This window comes from Perca fluviatilis, chromosome 15, assembly GCF_010015445.1.
Source record: "Perca fluviatilis chromosome 15, GENO_Pfluv_1.0, whole genome shotgun sequence".
In the NCBI taxonomy this organism is placed as follows: Eukaryota; Metazoa; Chordata; class Actinopteri; order Perciformes; family Percidae; genus Perca; species Perca fluviatilis.
Window position 1 is genome coordinate 8,712,424 of NC_053126.1, and position 18,057 is coordinate 8,730,480.

Consider the following 18,057-nt stretch of genomic DNA (forward strand, 5'->3'; position numbering starts at 1 on the left):
TTACTCTTGTTTATTTGTTGTTGGTTTTTAAATTATATAGCAAACATGGTGTTTATAGTTTATTTTTTACTATAGCCTATATTTGACACCCAGTAATTAATACGCCAGCATGTAGCTTAGTGACTACTAGCGTTTCAACTGCAGTCAGTACACTTGCAGCAGAACATACCACAATACACACACTGTACAAACTACTCATATCATATATTGTGGTGTTACAAACTGCTGTAAAATATAATCGCTGTGAAAATTACTATTAAAAGAAAAACAATCTCTATAATATATTTTACGGTGCAATAAATAACAACGGTTATATATGTCAAGCATGTTTGTGTCGAGCACCCCCGTGTCAACACAAATGGATCTTTCCGAGATGCTTGTTCATGTGACCTTTTCCGTTTCGCCATTTTCCTCTTCTACACCGGCGCTCTTACTGGCAGCTACGTATTCGCCCCTTCCTAATACTTTTAACCTGTCCAAAGCTGACGGTGGGAAAAGGGGAAAACCTGACAAAAAAAAGATAGTCTGCCCTGTAGCTGTATCGCCCCGAGAAAAGTGCTAGAATGTCTTCTGATGAGAGCCCCGAGTACTCGCCTTTCTTCGCTGTGATGGGAGCCTCTGCGGCCATGGTCTTCAGCGGTAACGTTACACCAGCTTCTTCATCTGACATCTCAACCGTTTACTGTCATAACGCTAACGACGAATTGGCCTAGCCAGATGTTGAAACGACAACAATGGGGGCTGTCTTTAGAGACACGGTGTTGGGTGTTAGCTGAGTCGGTCACGGCTCACACACCTGCCAGGGATGCAAGGCAAGAGGCGGGTGGGGGGGGGAGATTTCTACCGACATCAAGCTGCTTACCGTTAACGTTAGCTCCTCACACTGCTAACACTGTAACGTTAGCTGACGTTACCTCCTGTATGCGCCTGGATATATTCTGTCAAGCTGTGATGCTGTCTTCTGGTAGCTGCTGGTTGGTGACGCAGACCCTTGTTTAGGTGGCAGCAGCCCTCCACAATCTCTCATAATCAAGTTATTGTACAGCACAGGAAGGTCCAGATGTTAATAAAGCATACAATAAATACGATTATTGTTGGGATTAATCCAGACGTGTTTCCCATTAGTTGTATTGTATTGCAGGAGGGGGCAGATTCAAGGCCTTAACATCAGTGTGGGAAATTAAAGGGAACATCCATCCATCCATCCATCCATTCATTCATTCACGTTTAGCATGCGCGGGAGGCGGGGGTACACCCAGTCTGTCAAAGAGGAAATAACGGAATATACATCGTGCTCTTACAGTGATATTTTTTTTTGGGGAAGTAGAGTGAATTAGATGATGTCAATTTCTACAGACAACTGTCTCCATAATGTCGAAATCATTGATGATGACGGCAGGTGACACTTTGTGGAGTCTGTACTATTGATGAGTGACAGTTATCATAATTGTTTTGTTCAAGAAGTAAATCTAGAGATGCACAGATTAAACTTTTTGATACCTAACCCCAGGATATCATTCAATCCAATACCAGTGCTCTCTCTTTTCTGTACAGTATACCACACTGCATGCAACTTAGATTCATTTTTATGTAAGGGAACATTAGGCCAGGGATTGTTGTGGCATTCAAAGCTGAGCTTGTTGTCGTGCCAGAATGAATGTAACTGAAACACTAAATTGTATAGGTCACACCCAATTAGTTTCAGTGCATCTGTAATCCAAATTAGTTTTATTTTAATATAGGGCTTAAGACTTCTTACTACTTATGTCAGAGGTATCCGTTTTGTAGCTTGTGTATAGGCTACCTGTTTAAAATCAATTACATGTCGGGACTGCACAAACTTTGGTCTGCTTATGGTTCATTTATTCAGCTTCTGTAAAGATGGCAGGATGGTAAAAAAAAACCAACCTTCCAAATAATGTTTAGAAATTTTATCAGTCATTTTGACACTGTATCCCAAAGCAAAGGGAAAACGCAGTTACTTCCAGCCCCAAAGTAAACTCTCCATGGGTGCTGTTAGACTGTCATAACCGTTGTTTGATTGGTCACAATAGATTTGGTCCAGGATTTCTCGAGGTGACAGTTGCATGAAGCGTAAACAATGATGTAACGTTTAGAAAAGGAGATAGGAAAGCTGATTCTTAATAAACACTCAAGGCTACTCAATCAGGCATCTACATCTGTGTAAAGTCTGAAGACCCGCTGGAGGTGTGATGTCTGTCCTTATTCATTATCTATGGGATGCACAGTGGGGAACCAGCCAGTACAGAATTAGCCCGTGATGCATTGAAAATGGGAGTTGTCGGAAGTTATGTTGTACTTTTATGCAAATAACAACTGCAGAAAATATAATTGAAAAAGAAAATATGGGATTCCTCTTTTGTATGGCCTTTCCAACCCTGAATATAAAAGAAAAGAGCTGCTTGGAGCTGTTAAAATGTTAAACAACACAGGACTTTCACCCAGGAGACCGGAGATCGAGTCCCGCATGTCACGTTTCCTAAACTCAACCGTTGCTTTCTTCTTTTCCTAAATCCAACCTGTGTGTCACGTTTCCTAAACTCAACCGTAGCTTTCTTCTCGCGATAACACTCCAAGTGGCGTGTATGTTTTCGTCCGCTGTATACAGCGTAGACATACACACGGATAGCTCAAAATGCGTATAGATAACACGCCACTTGGCTTAAAAAAGTGGGCGTGTATGTTTACGCAAGTCATGATGTCGTGTTGGTTTTTAGATTGTATGAAGTATACTGAACATCCTATAACTGACAACATGCTGCAGTGACCTGTCATGTGCAGTGGAAATCACCAAAATGTTACAGGCAGATATCCGTGAAACATGAGGGGACAACAGAGCAGACAGGAAAAGTTAGGAGAAGCTACCATTTGTGACATTAGTCATGAAAATACTTATATAAGATAGTACTGAAGTGGGCAAGGTTTTAATGGGGTAGCAAGGCTCTAGAGGGCAACTGTTAATCACTTTTTAAAATGGTTTCAGAGATGGTTTTGTGTGGAGACTTACTAGTCTCCACAAATAGACACACTAGTGTGATTTGCAAATACGCCTCTTTGTTGTTGTTGATATATCACTTTCATCTCTCAGTTATTTATGGCTAGGCAGAAGAAAACTGGCAGTCGAATATCTTCTACTGTTTCATTTAGTCTGTTACCTGCACGTCTGGTCTAACATCGATTGACTGGATAAATCATTGTCACCCAGCTCCAGCCGGATCCATATCTTGTCTGGTTTGAGTTGTTTTGTCAGGAATCATTTTTGTAAGTGAAGAATAGACACTGAACAGATGAATTAACAGGATCTCTCTCCTCTCCTGCGCAGCATTAGGAGCAGCATATGGGACAGCGAAGAGCGGCACAGGCATCGCTGCCATGTCTGTGATGCGGCCAGAGCTCATCATGAAGTCCATCATCCCCGTGGTCATGGCTGGTATCATCGCCATCTACGGGCTGGTAGTGGCTGTGCTGATAGCCAACAACATCTCTGAGAGAGTCACCCTTTACAAGTAAGATGAAGCTCTGATACACTAGTCAATTAGAACAGTTTAAGTCATTTTATTAGGTCTATTAGATCTATTGTTTTTGCCTGTATTATTCTTCTTCCTAAGAAATCCATGTTCCCATGCACGAAAACTCACCAAACGTTGCACATAAGTCCAGTCCTATGCTAAACTTAATCAGTGTGATTTGTGTGCTAATTGTCCTGATGGTGGCGCTACAGCAGTATCTAAATTTTAAACTTTAAACTGTAGCCCCAATTGTGCAGAAACTATGCTCTGCTGTTACCTTGTAGCAATTTTGAAGTCCATCACTCTACTTTTTGCAAAAACTGCAAAACTTCTTAAACCTATCTCCTCCCACATGTTTGTTTCAATTGACACCCAATTTGGGCAACTTCATCTTCAGACTGTCCTCCACAAATTTACCATTTCAAATTTTGGATTTATAAAAAATTGAGCCCACAGTGCATTAAAATGTTTTACTGCATACAGTAGTGTAAACAAATACTGCAATTTCTTCCAAACTAAATCTTTGATGTTCATGGAAAATATTCACAACATTCGAAGATCATTGTAGATTTGGTGTGCAAAATTTCAGAATGTTAACTTAAAAAAGTTTTTTTTTTTTTAATTGTGTCCCCATCTACGCATTGCAGTCAATGCAAAATAGAGAATCTTTAATTATCAGTTTGGCATTTATTGATCTTTTTGAAAATACATTACAGGCATCTCTATGTTGTCTTAACCAAGTACACAAATTCTCAGATTTTTTCTAATAAGAAATAAAAACAAATTAAGATAATTATTTTGGCCATTTCTAGGCCTTTACTTGACAGGACAGCTGAAGACATGAAAGGGGAGAGAGGGGGGGGAGTGACATGCAGCAAAGGGCCGCAGCTCAGAGTCGAACCCGGGCCCGCTGCATCGAGGCGTAAACCTCTACATATGGGCGCCCGCTCCACCAACTGAGCTATCCAGGCGCCCAGAAATAATTTTTTCTCAGCAGCTTTAAATTCTGCATTTTCACGCAAGCCTGCTCCTTGTTTACTAGGTGCTGCGATGCCACTGGTGACATCACCCAGATAATAGCTCCCTGAGGTCAGAACCTGCCTACTTCCTCAATGGTTCTGAGTTTGAGCCCATGGTGTTGCAAGATGATCAAACGTATATCTAATCAGGCATTGTGCTGTGGACAGCTGCCCTGCATATTTTAAATGAGTGTCTGCATTAACACCTGATTCTGATTAACAATCAGTCCAGTTAAGGAAAGTCATGTTACTGAGTCAACCCAGGCTGACTCAATAAAATATAGCCCAAATAGCTAGAGGATTCATCACATGGACAATAGCTCACTGAGATCTACGTTTGTCTTTGGACCTGAAGATTGCGATTTCAAAGGTCACGATGTCACATCTTATACACAATCAGCCATTGTGCTTTGGACCCCTTCCCTGCGAGTTTAAAATGCCCCGACCATCACTGCGGAGCAGCTATAATTCTATATTAATTCTGCTCGTTATTTGTGTAAATCGAGAAACATTTCATACAGCATTTTCTGCATAGTTTGGGTGCTTTTGAGTTGAAGCACATACACATAACCCCCAACCTGCGTAACTTGCAAACACAATGAAAGAAATAAATCCTCAAAATTAAATTAATTACCCAAAGACATTCATTAGTTAAATAGTCCTGAAGCTATTTTTGACCACTACTAGTTCTGGCCACATGATGAATTTAGGCCTTTTTATGTGTTTCGATCAACTCCAAAGAAAAAACATCTGGCTCTCGTGCTCGCTAAATGTTTGATTTCCTTCCTGGAGACGGCACATTTGTTTTGTATGGCTCTGTGCCGTGTTATGCTGGGCAGATAGTGAACAGTTCACCGGTCAGAACTTGTTTTCTGGAACCGTTTTTTATACGCGGGTTTGGTGAGCGATGTAAGACCAGACCATACAGGCTGTGTGGGCTGGAGTACCTAAGTCTTAGAGGGTTTTGGCACTATTTTTGATCCTTCTCTCATTTTGTTATTTAACAAGATGAATAAATTACACCTCAACCAAATCCTTTAAACTGTAAACAACGTTTACAACGCACACCCCTGACACGGGATCCCGCTTACGGAACCTAGACACTAATAGTCGAATGTGGTTTTATGTGATGGGCGGGGATAGCTAGTGGCCCCAAATTACATTTGATTAATTCCCGAACAGAATGAGAAGAGAGAGGGACTCAAAAATAATTGTTTTGACCTATATTTTATTATTCAATGTTTCGGACTTGTGCAGTGACGGTGCTCTTTTCTTGGTTTCTCTCCCGACAGGAGTTTCCTGCATCTCGGTGCTGGTCTGAGCGTGGGCCTGAGCGGTCTGGCGGCCGGGTTCGCCATTGGCATTGTGGGCGACGCCGGTGTGAGAGGCACCGCCCAGCAGCCCCGGCTTTTCGTGGGCATGATCCTGATCCTGATCTTCGCCGAGGTGCTGGGGCTTTACGGCCTCATCGTGGCCCTCATCCTATCTACAAAATAATAAGTGTCCGAATCAAACACCATCTCATTCATTCCACGTCAAAGCAGCAAGAACAAATAGGAGATTTTCACCTACTTTCCATTACACCCCGTGAGTCTGACAGGATGGGATGGCAACAGAAACAAGTTGGCGTGACAGCGGTGTCCTCAGTAGATGTGATCTATCCATATTGTTTAAAGCCATCCAGTTGTGTCAGGTCTTGTGAGTACTGAACGGGCATGAAAATGTATTGGTTGTTGTGGGATGATGTGTGGACAGTCTGCTTGATTTATTTTTTTTGTCTGATCTTAACCTGTACAGTGATCCAGAGTCCGTCCCCTGTAAATGTAGTAACCAGTCTGTGCTGTGAGTGTGAGTATCAACGTTTATCCCGCTGCCCATTCCCCTCCTTTGGTTTTCATTTTCTGTTGTTGGGTTTGATTGTCATTCTCCATTTCGAGACTGCTGAAGATTCATGCACACTAGTATTTAATTTTATCATGTTTTTTTTTCGGGGACCATTTTTTAATCACAGTGGTGAGGAGCTGTTAATACATTTTTTTTTTGTCACTATTTATGGAAAGTTATGAAGATTTTGACTTAATGAAACTGTCTAAATGGAACACTGTTTATTGAATACCCTATATACATAAAAAAATATATATAAATTATCTGTGTATAGTTAGATTAATTGCACTGTGGGTAATTGTTCTAAGTGCTTGGAATTCCTCTGGATGTAGTGTGATTATTAGTGGAGGATGTCCACGTGTGTGTGTGTGTGTGTGTGTGTGTGTGTGTGTGTGTGTGTGTGTGTGTGTGTGTGTGTGTGTGTGTGTGTGTGTGTGTGTGTGTGTGTGTGTGTGTGTGTGTGTGTGTGTGTGTGTGTGTGTGTGTGTGTGTGTGTGTGTGTGTGTGTGTGAATGACCTGAGTGAATAATGTGTGTGCAAGTCTTTATGTTTAATATGACATTCTGAAACACTAGTATCGTTTACCTGTAGTACTGCGGTCTTGATTTTTTTGTTTTGTTTAAGAGCTCACTGTTCAGCCATGCCTGTCAGATTTCCAAATAAAACTCAACCTCCTCCAGAACATAATTCTTGACCCTTATTTTTTATTTATTTTTGTCTGATATTAATGGGATGACTAAACTAACCATACCAACGACATTTAGACAGCTTCAAGCACTTGGTGAAAGTGAAACTTGGGTATTAAATTTACAGCTAGATGAAAGAAATGAGAGAATCGCAATAGTTATTACAATACATCCTGAGGTGGATGAGAGTTGCCTCATTAATATTTTTAATTACAGCATATGTTGATATGCCACACATAATATTGAAGAGAATTGCTTGCTTTATCTTCAGTTAAATCCCTCATGCTGCATTCAAAAGTTGAAATTAAAAAAGACATGCTTAATTAATTGTTTTGTGGTGTATGAGTGCATAAAGAGCTTTTTTATTTGTTTTTATTCCTAGCTCGGTGCCTTTTGATTAATAAATGCCACTGAACATGTTAGCCAACTCATTCGCTTCCTCTTTAACGTGGATACATATGCAGTCCCGTGTTTTTTCCCCACTTGCATCAATAAAAATAAAAAAATGGGATTGGGAGTGAACTAATGACTCAGACAGTCAATTAAGATCAATCAAGAGCTGCAGAAGCCTTCAGGGAGCTCGATCAGCACAGAATCCAAAATGTCTTTTGAGAACTAAATCAGTGTGAATTTTACACATATAAAGCAGCCTTTGAGAAATACATTTGTATGTGATTCCTTGAATCGTTGAAGGGTGAAACACTGACTGCCCATACACATTATTATTGAGCTTACAAAGAGCAGTGTCAACACTTTGGTCCAGTCTGGGAGAACTGCAGCACTGACCCATGGCAAAGCGCAGAGTTCACCTTGCAATAGGCTATACCAGAGTGATAGAGAAAGCTCTGGGCTATACCAAAAAAGAAAAAAAATAGGGACGAATTTACGAGACTGAAAGCCCTGTAAATGTAAAAACAAAGTGGCAGTGCTGTTCACACTGCCTGTAGCAAGTTTTACATTAAAACATCAAATCCTCCGAGCTACAAATAGCTACTGATGCAAACCGAATGCAGCAGAATGTATCATGCTAAATGGCATTTCAAACAATGATACCCACATGTATTGTGTTCAGTGTGTTAAAATACTGCTTACACATTAATGTGCCAGTAATAATCAAAATTCAAGTAATAACTCAAGTGCTTTACTTATGTATATTTTTAGGGTTCTTGCATTTTTACACTTCTACGTCACTACATTTCAGAGGTAAACATTGTACTTTTCACTCCACTACATATAACAGCTATAGTTACTAGTTACTATTTAGATTAGGATTTTAAATACAAAATATTTTAGTTTAACAGTTTAAAATATGATTTTATTTAGATAAAACTATCAGCAACAACAGCACATGACGTAACAATGTATATACAGTATAAAATTACAGTATTAATAGAGGCTTATGGATCAACAATAATGAGCCACAAATATAAAAAACATATATAGTCGTTCTGCATAATGAGTACTTTGACTTTTGATACTAAAGGATAGTCTGGGTATCTTTAGGTTAATGACATTTTAGTACAAAATTCCTTTTTTTTGTTACTATCCTTCCACTGCAGCTCAGCAGTGAAACACCGACCAGGGAAACGAAAACAGGGAATTTCATAATTTCATATTCATATTAGCTTCACATAAACCTTTGAATACATTTTTGCACAAAACGAAGAATGTGGATTTTGTCCCCCATCACTTAGATAGAAAGCGCTTTAAGAGTGGATCTTATATGGCCAGTATGAACAGGAGGAATGATTACAGCAAGCAAAACCTGTTTCAATGTGCAGAGGTACTGTTAGGTTGTAAAAAGTTAAACCATTGGTGATGTCTGATTAAAAAAAATATACTTTTAGTTAAATGAACACTGTAGCTAGAAAAAACACTGAATCAACCGATTGCATCACACCACACTAAATAGCATTTGTCTGCCTCACCCCAAACTCAAGCTTCTAAAGAATTAATTAGGTCATGTCTGTTATTTAGCATGAAAGTAGATGCTGTAGAAGACTCATTGTCCTCACAGAAAAGGTAACTGTTGTTCCTGCTTTTTGGGGAGCCATCCCCTGTTGGGCCAGAATTGATTAGGAAAAAGAATGTGTAGTTTGGAAACAATTGACATAGCCTCGGTAAGATCCTGTGGCCGGGTGTGGCCTCAAGACACATTGATTGGGAACGTACACCTTTTCTTTTTAGAGACATCTGACCAATAGGGAAAGATTTCATTTGAGGAACCACCCAGGTGTAGGGAATAAATGTGGAATCCAGAGAAGGATTCAGGGCTTCAACTGTGACCCCGCAAGGGGAAGCATGTTGTAGTCCGCTGTTTACAGTGTATTGTTTTGTCATGTCGCATGGCTGCAAACTGTGACCCAACAAGGGGAAGCATGTCTTGTAGTCCACTGCTGGCAGTGTTTCATGTTTTATGTTTGATTGTTTTTGTCATGTCGTTTTCATCGAGCTGTTCATTAAACCTTTTGCTTAACTTTCAATTCGACCCCAGCCTCTCCTTCCTCCTCAGAAATCAAACGAACACGTCTTTTAGATTCTTAACAGTATCTGACTATATTGTTTTCAGACAGACTTGAACAATTGTGAACCTATATCCTTCAAGTACATGTTATGTCTAATACTTCTGTAAATCTACTTGTAACACTTTGAACAATGGTGAAAATGGTCGGATTATGAATACGTTTTCCACCACTAAATATTTTATATAATGATTAAAACACTCGTGGGCAATCTTCATAATAAATTATTAATAACTACTAATTTCGATAGCCTATATATTTTTATGCACAACTTCTGCTTTTATTTGGAGTTATTTTTTGATGTTGTAATGTACTTTTACTTAAATAACATTTAAATACTTCTTCCATCACTGAATAATCATAAAACAATGACAGCAGTCTTTGATGTGTATTGAAAACTTCGTGTGAAGGAGACGATGGTGCTGGCCTGCCTGGCTGTTATTGTTTACGGTCAGACTGATGTAAAGTAGGCCATGGAAAAAAACATAGACAGTAAAAAAAAGAAAAAAGAAGCTAGCCACTCATTTAGTTGTCGTGTATGCTGCATTTACCTGCTCCTCGGATGTTCCCCTTTACCGATTTGGGAAGTCGTTCTTCCTTTTCATGAGCTTACTGTGGTAAAAAAAAAACACCAAAAAAACATGGACTAAAAGAAGATGTGTTATTGAGAAGATGTATTGCTCAAAACGTTCAAACAACGCGTCAACAGCTGTTTTGTCTTGTTGCTGCACCAGTTTATTCCCTAAAACCAGTACTTTACCTGATTTATCAGGCTAAATGCTAATACAAAAGCTTTAGTTCAATTTACTTGGACAGTAACTACCGGTTACAACCTAATACCATATTAGAAATTTGAAATTAACGTTACACGTGAGCAAAAAAAAAAAATCATATGCAACACGTGAATTAATACAAAAAAATGTTTTTACCATTCACTTTCGTCCACCATGTTACTGTGTAATAGCACCACCATGGATGGATTAAGAGAACAGAGAATAGGACGCCAACTCGGCAAGTCGCATGCCGATTTTCCGAGTTGTTGATCTCACTTGAGGGCATGGATGTATCAAGCTTGAGGGGCATTCAGGTAATTTTCCCAGTTGGGAACTATTTTTTCCAATTATTGCGACACCACATGAAAGCAGCGTAACTATCTAGCTTGGCTAGATAGAGGCTTCCATGAACAACAACGTCTCTGATGTGCTGTCAGTGATTTTCCCTTTCCGTGACCGCTGGTTGTGAACAACAGGCAGGTAACGTTAACGCAATCATTTTATCCCGTACTGATAGCAGCACGCAGCTAACGAAAGCTAACTAACGTTAGCTAGTTTGCGCTGGCTAGGTCTGAATCTGCATCACCAGCCAAGTTATTCCGCCCCCGGGACACTCTTTCCTTAATGCACGGCTTATAGCGTTAACACGCGAACGCACGGTACGCAAGCTTTTACACACGCATAACCAGCAGTCTGAGTTGAATTGTGATGCCTCTGACCTTGTTGTAGCCTGCTAACATGTTGATAAACGCGTTAGTTAGCTGCTCCTGTTAGCTTGGCTAGGTGGCTAACGTTGACTAAAGCTAGTTAGGAAAACAACATCATGCCAATTTCACTGATGACGACAATTATCTGTTGACAGGGACCAGACTACTAACAATTACTTAGCGCTAAATTAAATAGGATGATGTGTGTGTAACTTTAACGGCATTTGATACGATTGCTTAAAAAATAAGATGAAACCGATCAGTGTCGTGGAGAAACGTAGAATTGAATGTTCAAATATTAATAAAGTACGTTACCGAAAAAGTGTAATCATTGGTGGTGAGATAAGTGGTTCCCAAAATGGGGGGTCCTTAAGGGGGTTTTCATGGGATCCCCGGCAAAAGGGGGGAGGAATAATTCTATAAGTAACACAGTGACATAATGTATAACTATTTGGGTCAATGGTTTCATACTCTTTCTGTAATAAGCAATTTAAAAGAACAACATTATGTAAAAAGCTACCCAGGTTACCCTGCCACACAGAGACTTCAGTGTCTATGCTAACCATGTTGTCATTTTGTCTTTCAGCAGCTGGACTGATGCTGTTCTTCCAGCATCTGAACTGAACTGACTGGCAAGCTCTTTCACTGGTGAGACTGTGTTGCTGCCATGTCAAGGCGAAGCAGGAATAGTCGTGCATGGCGATATGTTTGGGGTGGGATACGACGGGATGCTGATGCTCAGGCACTTGAAGAATGGAACTACGACCGCCTAGAGGTAAACATACAAAGGCTGCTGTTTTCCCCTGGACTTAAAGCTCTGTACAGATATGAAGCGTCAGTGGTTTTTGTCTGAGTCATATGATGCCACTTGTTTACACTCTAGGCAGGAGATAGGATGTGTCACTGTGAGAAGACGGACAAAATTCACCTCAGGAATCCCTGTCAGACTTAAAGCCTCTAATTTGCCTTTGGCCATTATAAACAGTGTATGTTGTTGTTGTTTGCATGTTTTTTTATCAGAACCAATACATTTTTTTTCCACAGAAAGGAATACAATACAATGTCTGCATTTCACTATTCAATTTTAGAGATGCATACGTTTTCCAATGCATTGCCTAATTTTGGCTTTGTAGCTGCCTAACATTAAAATCAGTGATGTGTTGTTACATAAGCAATGCTGCTGCCATTTGATTTTGTTTTTTAATTTTACATTGTTGCTCCCCAGTACAGTGATTCAGACTCTGAGGCAGATTTTTCAGCAGTGATGGTCCCTCCAGTCCCCAGTGCAGTGCCTGTCACCGGAGAGTCCTACTGTGGCTGTGACTCCCAGGCTGAGACTAACTACAACCCTCGTATGCGAGGTTTTCACCAGGTTAAAGACTGCCACTGTGGAGAGGATGACCAAGGTACAAGACAACTGCTGCATTTCAAGAGCTCGATGGACCTTTTCACAGCAGACATTTGACTTGTCATAATAGGAAAAGCACAGCTGAAATTGATAACCTTAACGATGGCTCAGTTCCATCAAGTGTCCCAGTAAGCTGTTTCAGTGAGTCAGCATGTACAATACCAGGGCCTCTCCTGATGCAGCCATTATTAATGGTTTTGAATACACCTGTGCTTTTCCTACTATGACATGTCAACATGTCTGCTGTGAAAAAGGTCTATTTATACTAAGGTTGATTAAAGGTCCCATGGCATATAAATTCACTTTATGAGGTTTTTTAACATTAATATGCGTTCCCCCAGCCTGCCTATGGTCCCCCAGTGGCTAGAAATGGCGATAGGTGTAAACCGAGCCCTGGGTATCCTGCTCTGCCTTTGAGAAAATTAAAGCTCAGATGGACCAATCAAGAACCTTCTCCTTATGAGGTCATAAGGAGCAACGTTAGCTCCCCTTTCTCTGCTTTGCCCACCCAGAGATTTTGGCCCACCCATGAGAGAGAGAGACATCATGGCTTTCAAACGAGCAAAGTGGCAGTTGGTCAAGGCCACACCCCCACCGTCCACCTTGCCCCCTCTCCTCCTCAAGCTACAGACACAGAAAGGAAAGCTCATTGTGGGACTGACTCTAGTGGCTGTAATTCTGCACCAAGGCTGAATTATGGGAAAGAGACTTCAGATACAGTATTAGGGGACCACTAAGGCCTATAGAAAAGCATCCAAAGAGCACCATGTCATGGGACCTTTTAAAAGATGTTACTTTAATTACACCATTGTAAGGCAATTATTGAGATCTGTGATTTGCTCAAATATAGATTCTACAGTTGTTATGAAACAATCCTATCACCATTGTTTTGTGGTTTATACCCTATCATCCACTGGCTTGACACTTGTGAGTTGACTCTAAAAGCAGTTACTCTGAGAACAAAGTGACACGAAGCAGGGTTCAGTTCAACAATTATCTAAAGGTCTAATAAGACACAAAAATATATACATTTTGTAACAATGTCTCCATTCATCACCAGAGGAAAGGAGGAATGGTTCAAGGTAGGTTCACGCAGATAAATCTTCAGGGAGGAAAACCGTGTTACAATTCATGATACCAATTAAGTCCGATGAGAAAGGCTTGGCTCAGAGTTCTCACAGAATGGAATGTAACAGAATGACAACAACATATAACATTTTTGTGTGCTAATTGACACAAGGTAAAAAAGACAGTTAAAACAAGAAATATTTCACTTCTTGTATATTCTTTGGCCATGAATGACCGAATGACTTCTCATGTTTCAGAGTTTGACTGGGTTTGGGATGCCAACAGCCGATCGACAGCAACATTACTGAGCTGCGACAATCGAAAAGTGAACTTTCACTCTGAATACAGCTGTGGCACAGCAGCAATCCGTGGCTCCAAAGAGCTGGCTGAAGGGCAGCACTTCTGGGAGATCAAGATGACGTCCCCAGTGTATGGAACAGACATGGTAATCCTCTAAACCAGACTATTTACATGACCTGTTGTTACTACGTAAAACTTTTCCTGAAGAAATCCAAACATAGAGCAAATGTTTTGTTTAAGTGCGTGGAAGATCAAATTGATTTGTCTCTAAATTGTTCTCTGTTTCTGTACAGATGGTCGGCATCGGTACTTCTGATGTCAATCTAGACAAATACAGACACACGTTCTGCAGCCTGTTGGGAAAAGATGCAGACAGCTGGGGTCTTTCTTACACTGGTAAGATTAACATGCTGTGATGTTGCAGTAACTTCTCACAACGGATATTGTCTAAGTTGGACATCATTGGTTGTCTTCCTTTTGTCAGGCTTGTTGCTTCATAAAGGAGACAAGATGAACTTCTCCTCCCGGTTCGGACAGGGGTCCATCATTGGAATCCATCTGGACACGTGGCACGGCACACTCACTTTCTTCAAGAATCGCAAGTGTATAGGTTAGTACCAACATCAACACATAACCTAACCAAACAATCTTTATTTCTAACTTGAATAGCTACATACTGAGATACATACTTTACAGTTAAAAGATCAACTTGTCAGTGCTCTCTGGTGGCCAAACTATGTAATGGAGACACTTTTTAAATTACCTCAAACCTAGTTTGGCATTTCTGTACTGCAATTTTCTTGTTGCATATCGGCTGACATATTCACCAATAAAAATCTGCGATAAGCTAATACCTGCCGATATATTGATCTAGTTCTGCTGTGTCCCTCACTGTCAACATTGTTTTTATGTAAGGGTTAGCAAAAAGAACACCGTGGCACTAAACTTGAGTAGGTGGCCTGTCTCGTAGCAGAAACAAAACATTTTTATGATGTTGAAAAAGAAAATGTATTTAACGTGAATCTGTCACATCTGGCTGATACTGATTTGGAGCATCGGATCAGTGCATCTCTAATCATTTGTGTACACATTTCTACCAATTTACAAACCTCAACAACTGCATCTTAAGCATATTTGTAACATTGTTTAATACCAATGGCCATATGTATGAAACATACCTGTGTACACATGCGGTTAGTAGAGATTATTTGCTAACTGTAATACATATGGCATACATAAGATATTACACATTAACGTAACATTTTTTGTCAACATTCTGGATCTAGGTGTTGCTGCCACAGAGCTACAAAATAAGAGGTTTTATCCGATGGCGTGCTCCACAGCAGCGAAGAGCAGCATGAAGGTGATCAGATCCTGCTCTGCGTCCACCTCCCTGCTGTACCTTTGCTGTGCTCGCCTTCGCCAGCTGCTGCCAGACTGTATAGACACCCTGGATGTGTTACCGCTGCCGCCCGGCCTTCGCCAGTTGCTCCACAACAAACTGGGTTGGGTGCTCAGTCTCAACAGTGGCACCACGGATGGAGCCCCAGATGGGCCCGAGGGCCCCCCGCGCTTGCCTGTCCCCCCTTTGGCTGGACCGTCCTCCTCTGAGAGTGACTCAGAGGGTTGTACGTCTGACCCCGAAGCCTGTCAGAGGAAGAGATGCCGCTGGACATGACTGGACAGCTCGACTCCTACCTCCTCTTAAACACTGGCAGACGTTAATGTCCTGTGGCGTCTAATCTAGTGTTTTCTACCTGCCTCAAGCTTTCCTCAACGTCAATGTTATCCAGTAGTGAAGAAAATAACCAGGATGGGAGTGGTACCTAGGTGGAAAACTGTGAAGGTAGTATTTCTGCCTACACGCTTTTACTGTGATCTTCTCTCATGCCATTCAGATGTCTTCATGCTCATCATACATTCAATATCCAAACCAGCTTTAGTAATAAGTGAAAAGATGTGGAGTTATGTTGTTAGCTATCATAATTTGTTGAAATTATGTATGGGGATTAGTGAAATGGTGCAGGAATGGACTGTACAGTGTAACACTGAAGTCAAGTATGGCCACATTTTGGTGGTCATCATGATATAGTATTTGCAAAAAGGGGGTTTAAAAAATGAGAGACTGTTTATTTTCTGTGTTTTTAACCTGTATGCAAATAATGTATATTGTTCTCAACCTCAGTATTATCATAGTAATCTGTTACCTGTTTTACTTGCATCTGCAATTTTAGGTTGCCAAAGTGAGAATGAGTGGGGCACTATGTCCTGTGAGTGGAACAGACCGGAAGCTGCACACAATAGGTCATAGAATATTCTTTTTTTCTTACCCACAGGTTACAGATCTTAAGCAAAAACTTAACAATAACAACAATCAAAAAATGTTTAGACAGATCAAAAACTTGAGAAATGTTAGAAAGAGGTGAAATGAACCTGAATGTACTTTTAGTCCTCATAGAGCAGCCATCATCTCCAAACAACTCACACACCTATGATTCCTTTTCAGATAATTCTAGATTTCTTGAGAAATAAAGTTACAAAGTTAGTCAAACATTTGTTACGTTTAAATGGCAACATCCGTCTGTCACCAGATTTGGAAAGTCTCCTGTTGAAATGTCATGCTTCTTGTTTGTAGAAACTCTGGATTTTTATTTTTTAAAGATGTAAGCAGTATTATACATTATTTGGTGTAGCTCTTTTAAATCTGATCATGAGACAAGCATGCCACTCAGAAGATACTGCCACACAAAGTAACTTTTCATTGCTGTTATACCTTATCGTTTTTTTGAACTTTTAAAAAAGTTAGTTTCTTTGATTGACAAAATATGATATTATGAGCAGTTTTAATGTTTTTTTTTTGTACTGACCTGTTTATGTTCTTTTGGTTTTCCCAATGCCTTGTCCCATCACTTCCTTTACTAACTCCTCTTGACTGTAATTCATTAAGGTCGTACTCTATTCTGAATCCTTTTAGTATCAAACACTCAGCCTCTGTTGGCCTGACAGTTGGCTGTAAAAAGTTCCTTGTTTCCCCATTAAAGGAGAACTGTGGTCAGCATTAATGTTATTCCAATGATGATAGTTTGAGGTTTTTACAGCAGAAAATTAGTTCTGATATGGTTATAAAAACTTCTCACACTGCTCCTGCAGCATTATCTACCACTCAGCTCTCTGTGTGCTTAGTGTGTTTCTAACAATCGTTTTTTTTTTTAATATGGCTAAAAACACAGTTTACATATTGAGCACATGCAAGAACAGTAGGTGGATTATTACTGCAGGAGTGGTTTGCAATGTTTCTGTGGATGTTATGAATTTTTTTTTTTATGGCCACTTTTCAAGCCTACGGGGGCTGAGTGGTGTTAAGATCAGTTCAAGTATAACTTGATCATAAATGACTGAGAAGGTGAACGTTACCCCTTGGCTCGGGTATGTAAATAATTCTTATTTTTACTTTCTTTGGAGTATCAAACCATGCCAATATAAGTATTAAATAGTGTTTGACCCAGATGTTGAAGCCACAACCAGATTTTGAAGCCAATTGCTGCCTCCGTCACCAGTCTTTGATCATGTTCACTCCTCAAGGATCTTAAGTAGACACACAAAGATTTAAGGTACTATGCAATACAGGCATCTTATATGATCATGTTTTTTAGAAGGAATGTGTGTTTTAAGATGATGGAGGCACTGCCACAACAACAGCAGTGAAGGTACCAGAGGACCATGATCATTAGTGATATGACGCACTTAATCATGTCCGGTTGTGATTTATCAGATTTATCCCTAAAGATCTATGTAACCACCAAGAGGTTAGTCGTAGTCCAGTAGATGTATTTTTGTGTCTTATTTCACAGTATTTGTCTTCACATTGATGCATCCAAGCACTTTTTCTTACTGTTGTACTGTAAATAGAAAGACATTCTAAGTGTTTCTTCTGTACCATGTCATATTAATAATACTGTATGTGAAGGCCTTTACCTGCCTTTATCTGTATAACTTATCAGCATGATTTTCAGCTGAAAATAAAATGAATGCTAAATATGCACAAAGGGCTGTATGGGTTTATTAATTACCAGTTAAACTGGTACCAAGGACATTTCAAGATGTCAAATTCTTATCAACTAAAACACTTTAGTTTTTTTAGATTGCTTTTTTACTTTTCA

The 18,057-nt window shown here is 40.0% G+C and overlaps 2 protein-coding genes across 8 annotated transcripts; both read left to right on the plus strand.

Moving 5' to 3' along the window:
- The first annotated feature begins 391 nt into the window (after positions 1-391).
- On the plus strand, positions 392-7,120 carry atp6v0ca (ATPase H+ transporting V0 subunit ca). The gene is made up of 3 exons (XM_039825213.1): positions 392-639; positions 3,344-3,527; positions 5,842-7,120. Exons 1-3 carry the CDS (start codon positions 564-566, stop codon positions 6,044-6,046), a joined length of 465 nt encoding a protein of 154 aa, XP_039681147.1. The 5' UTR covers positions 392-563; the 3' UTR covers positions 6,047-7,120.
- A 3,470-nt stretch (positions 7,121-10,590) lies between these two features.
- spsb3a (splA/ryanodine receptor domain and SOCS box containing 3a) lies at positions 10,591-17,939 on the plus strand. Of its 7 annotated transcripts, none has more exons than XM_039825788.1 (7): positions 10,591-10,728; positions 11,708-11,896; positions 12,347-12,527; positions 13,855-14,042; positions 14,191-14,293; positions 14,382-14,507; positions 15,184-17,939. In XM_039825788.1, exons 2-7 carry the CDS (start codon positions 11,789-11,791, stop codon positions 15,573-15,575), a joined length of 1,098 nt encoding a protein of 365 aa, XP_039681722.1. In that variant the 5' UTR covers positions 10,591-10,728; positions 11,708-11,788; the 3' UTR covers positions 15,576-17,939. The 7 variants fall into 7 exon arrangements, with proteins under 7 accessions (XP_039681722.1, XP_039681727.1, XP_039681721.1 ...); XM_039825793.1 differs by having other exon boundaries at positions 10,693-10,728; positions 11,711-11,896; XM_039825787.1 differs by lacking the exon at positions 10,591-10,728 and adding an exon at positions 10,773-10,894.
- Positions 17,940-18,057: the final 118 nt, after the last annotated feature.

What these genes read in the sequence shown, in the direction of transcription:
- spsb3a (XM_039825788.1), top strand. Translation starts at nt 11,789, where the DNA reads ATGTCAAGGCGAAGCAGGAATAGTCGTGCATGGCGATATGTTTGGGGT. An exon ending in GGAACTACGACCGCCTAGAG is followed by an intron (nt 11,897 to 12,346) that starts GTAAACATACAA and finishes GTTGCTCCCCAG; the next exon opens with TACAGTGATTCAGACTCTGA. An exon ending in CAGTGTATGGAACAGACATG is followed by an intron (nt 14,043 to 14,190) that starts GTAATCCTCTAA and finishes GTTTCTGTACAG; the next exon opens with ATGGTCGGCATCGGTACTTC.
- atp6v0ca (XM_039825213.1), top strand. Translation starts at nt 564, where the DNA reads ATGTCTTCTGATGAGAGCCCCGAGTACTCGCCTTTCTTCGCTGTGATG. An exon ending in TGCGGCCATGGTCTTCAGCG is followed by an intron (nt 640 to 3,343) that starts GTAACGTTACAC and finishes TCTCCTGCGCAG; the next exon opens with CATTAGGAGCAGCATATGGG. An exon ending in GAGAGAGTCACCCTTTACAA is followed by an intron (nt 3,528 to 5,841) that starts GTAAGATGAAGC and finishes CTCTCCCGACAG; the next exon opens with GAGTTTCCTGCATCTCGGTG.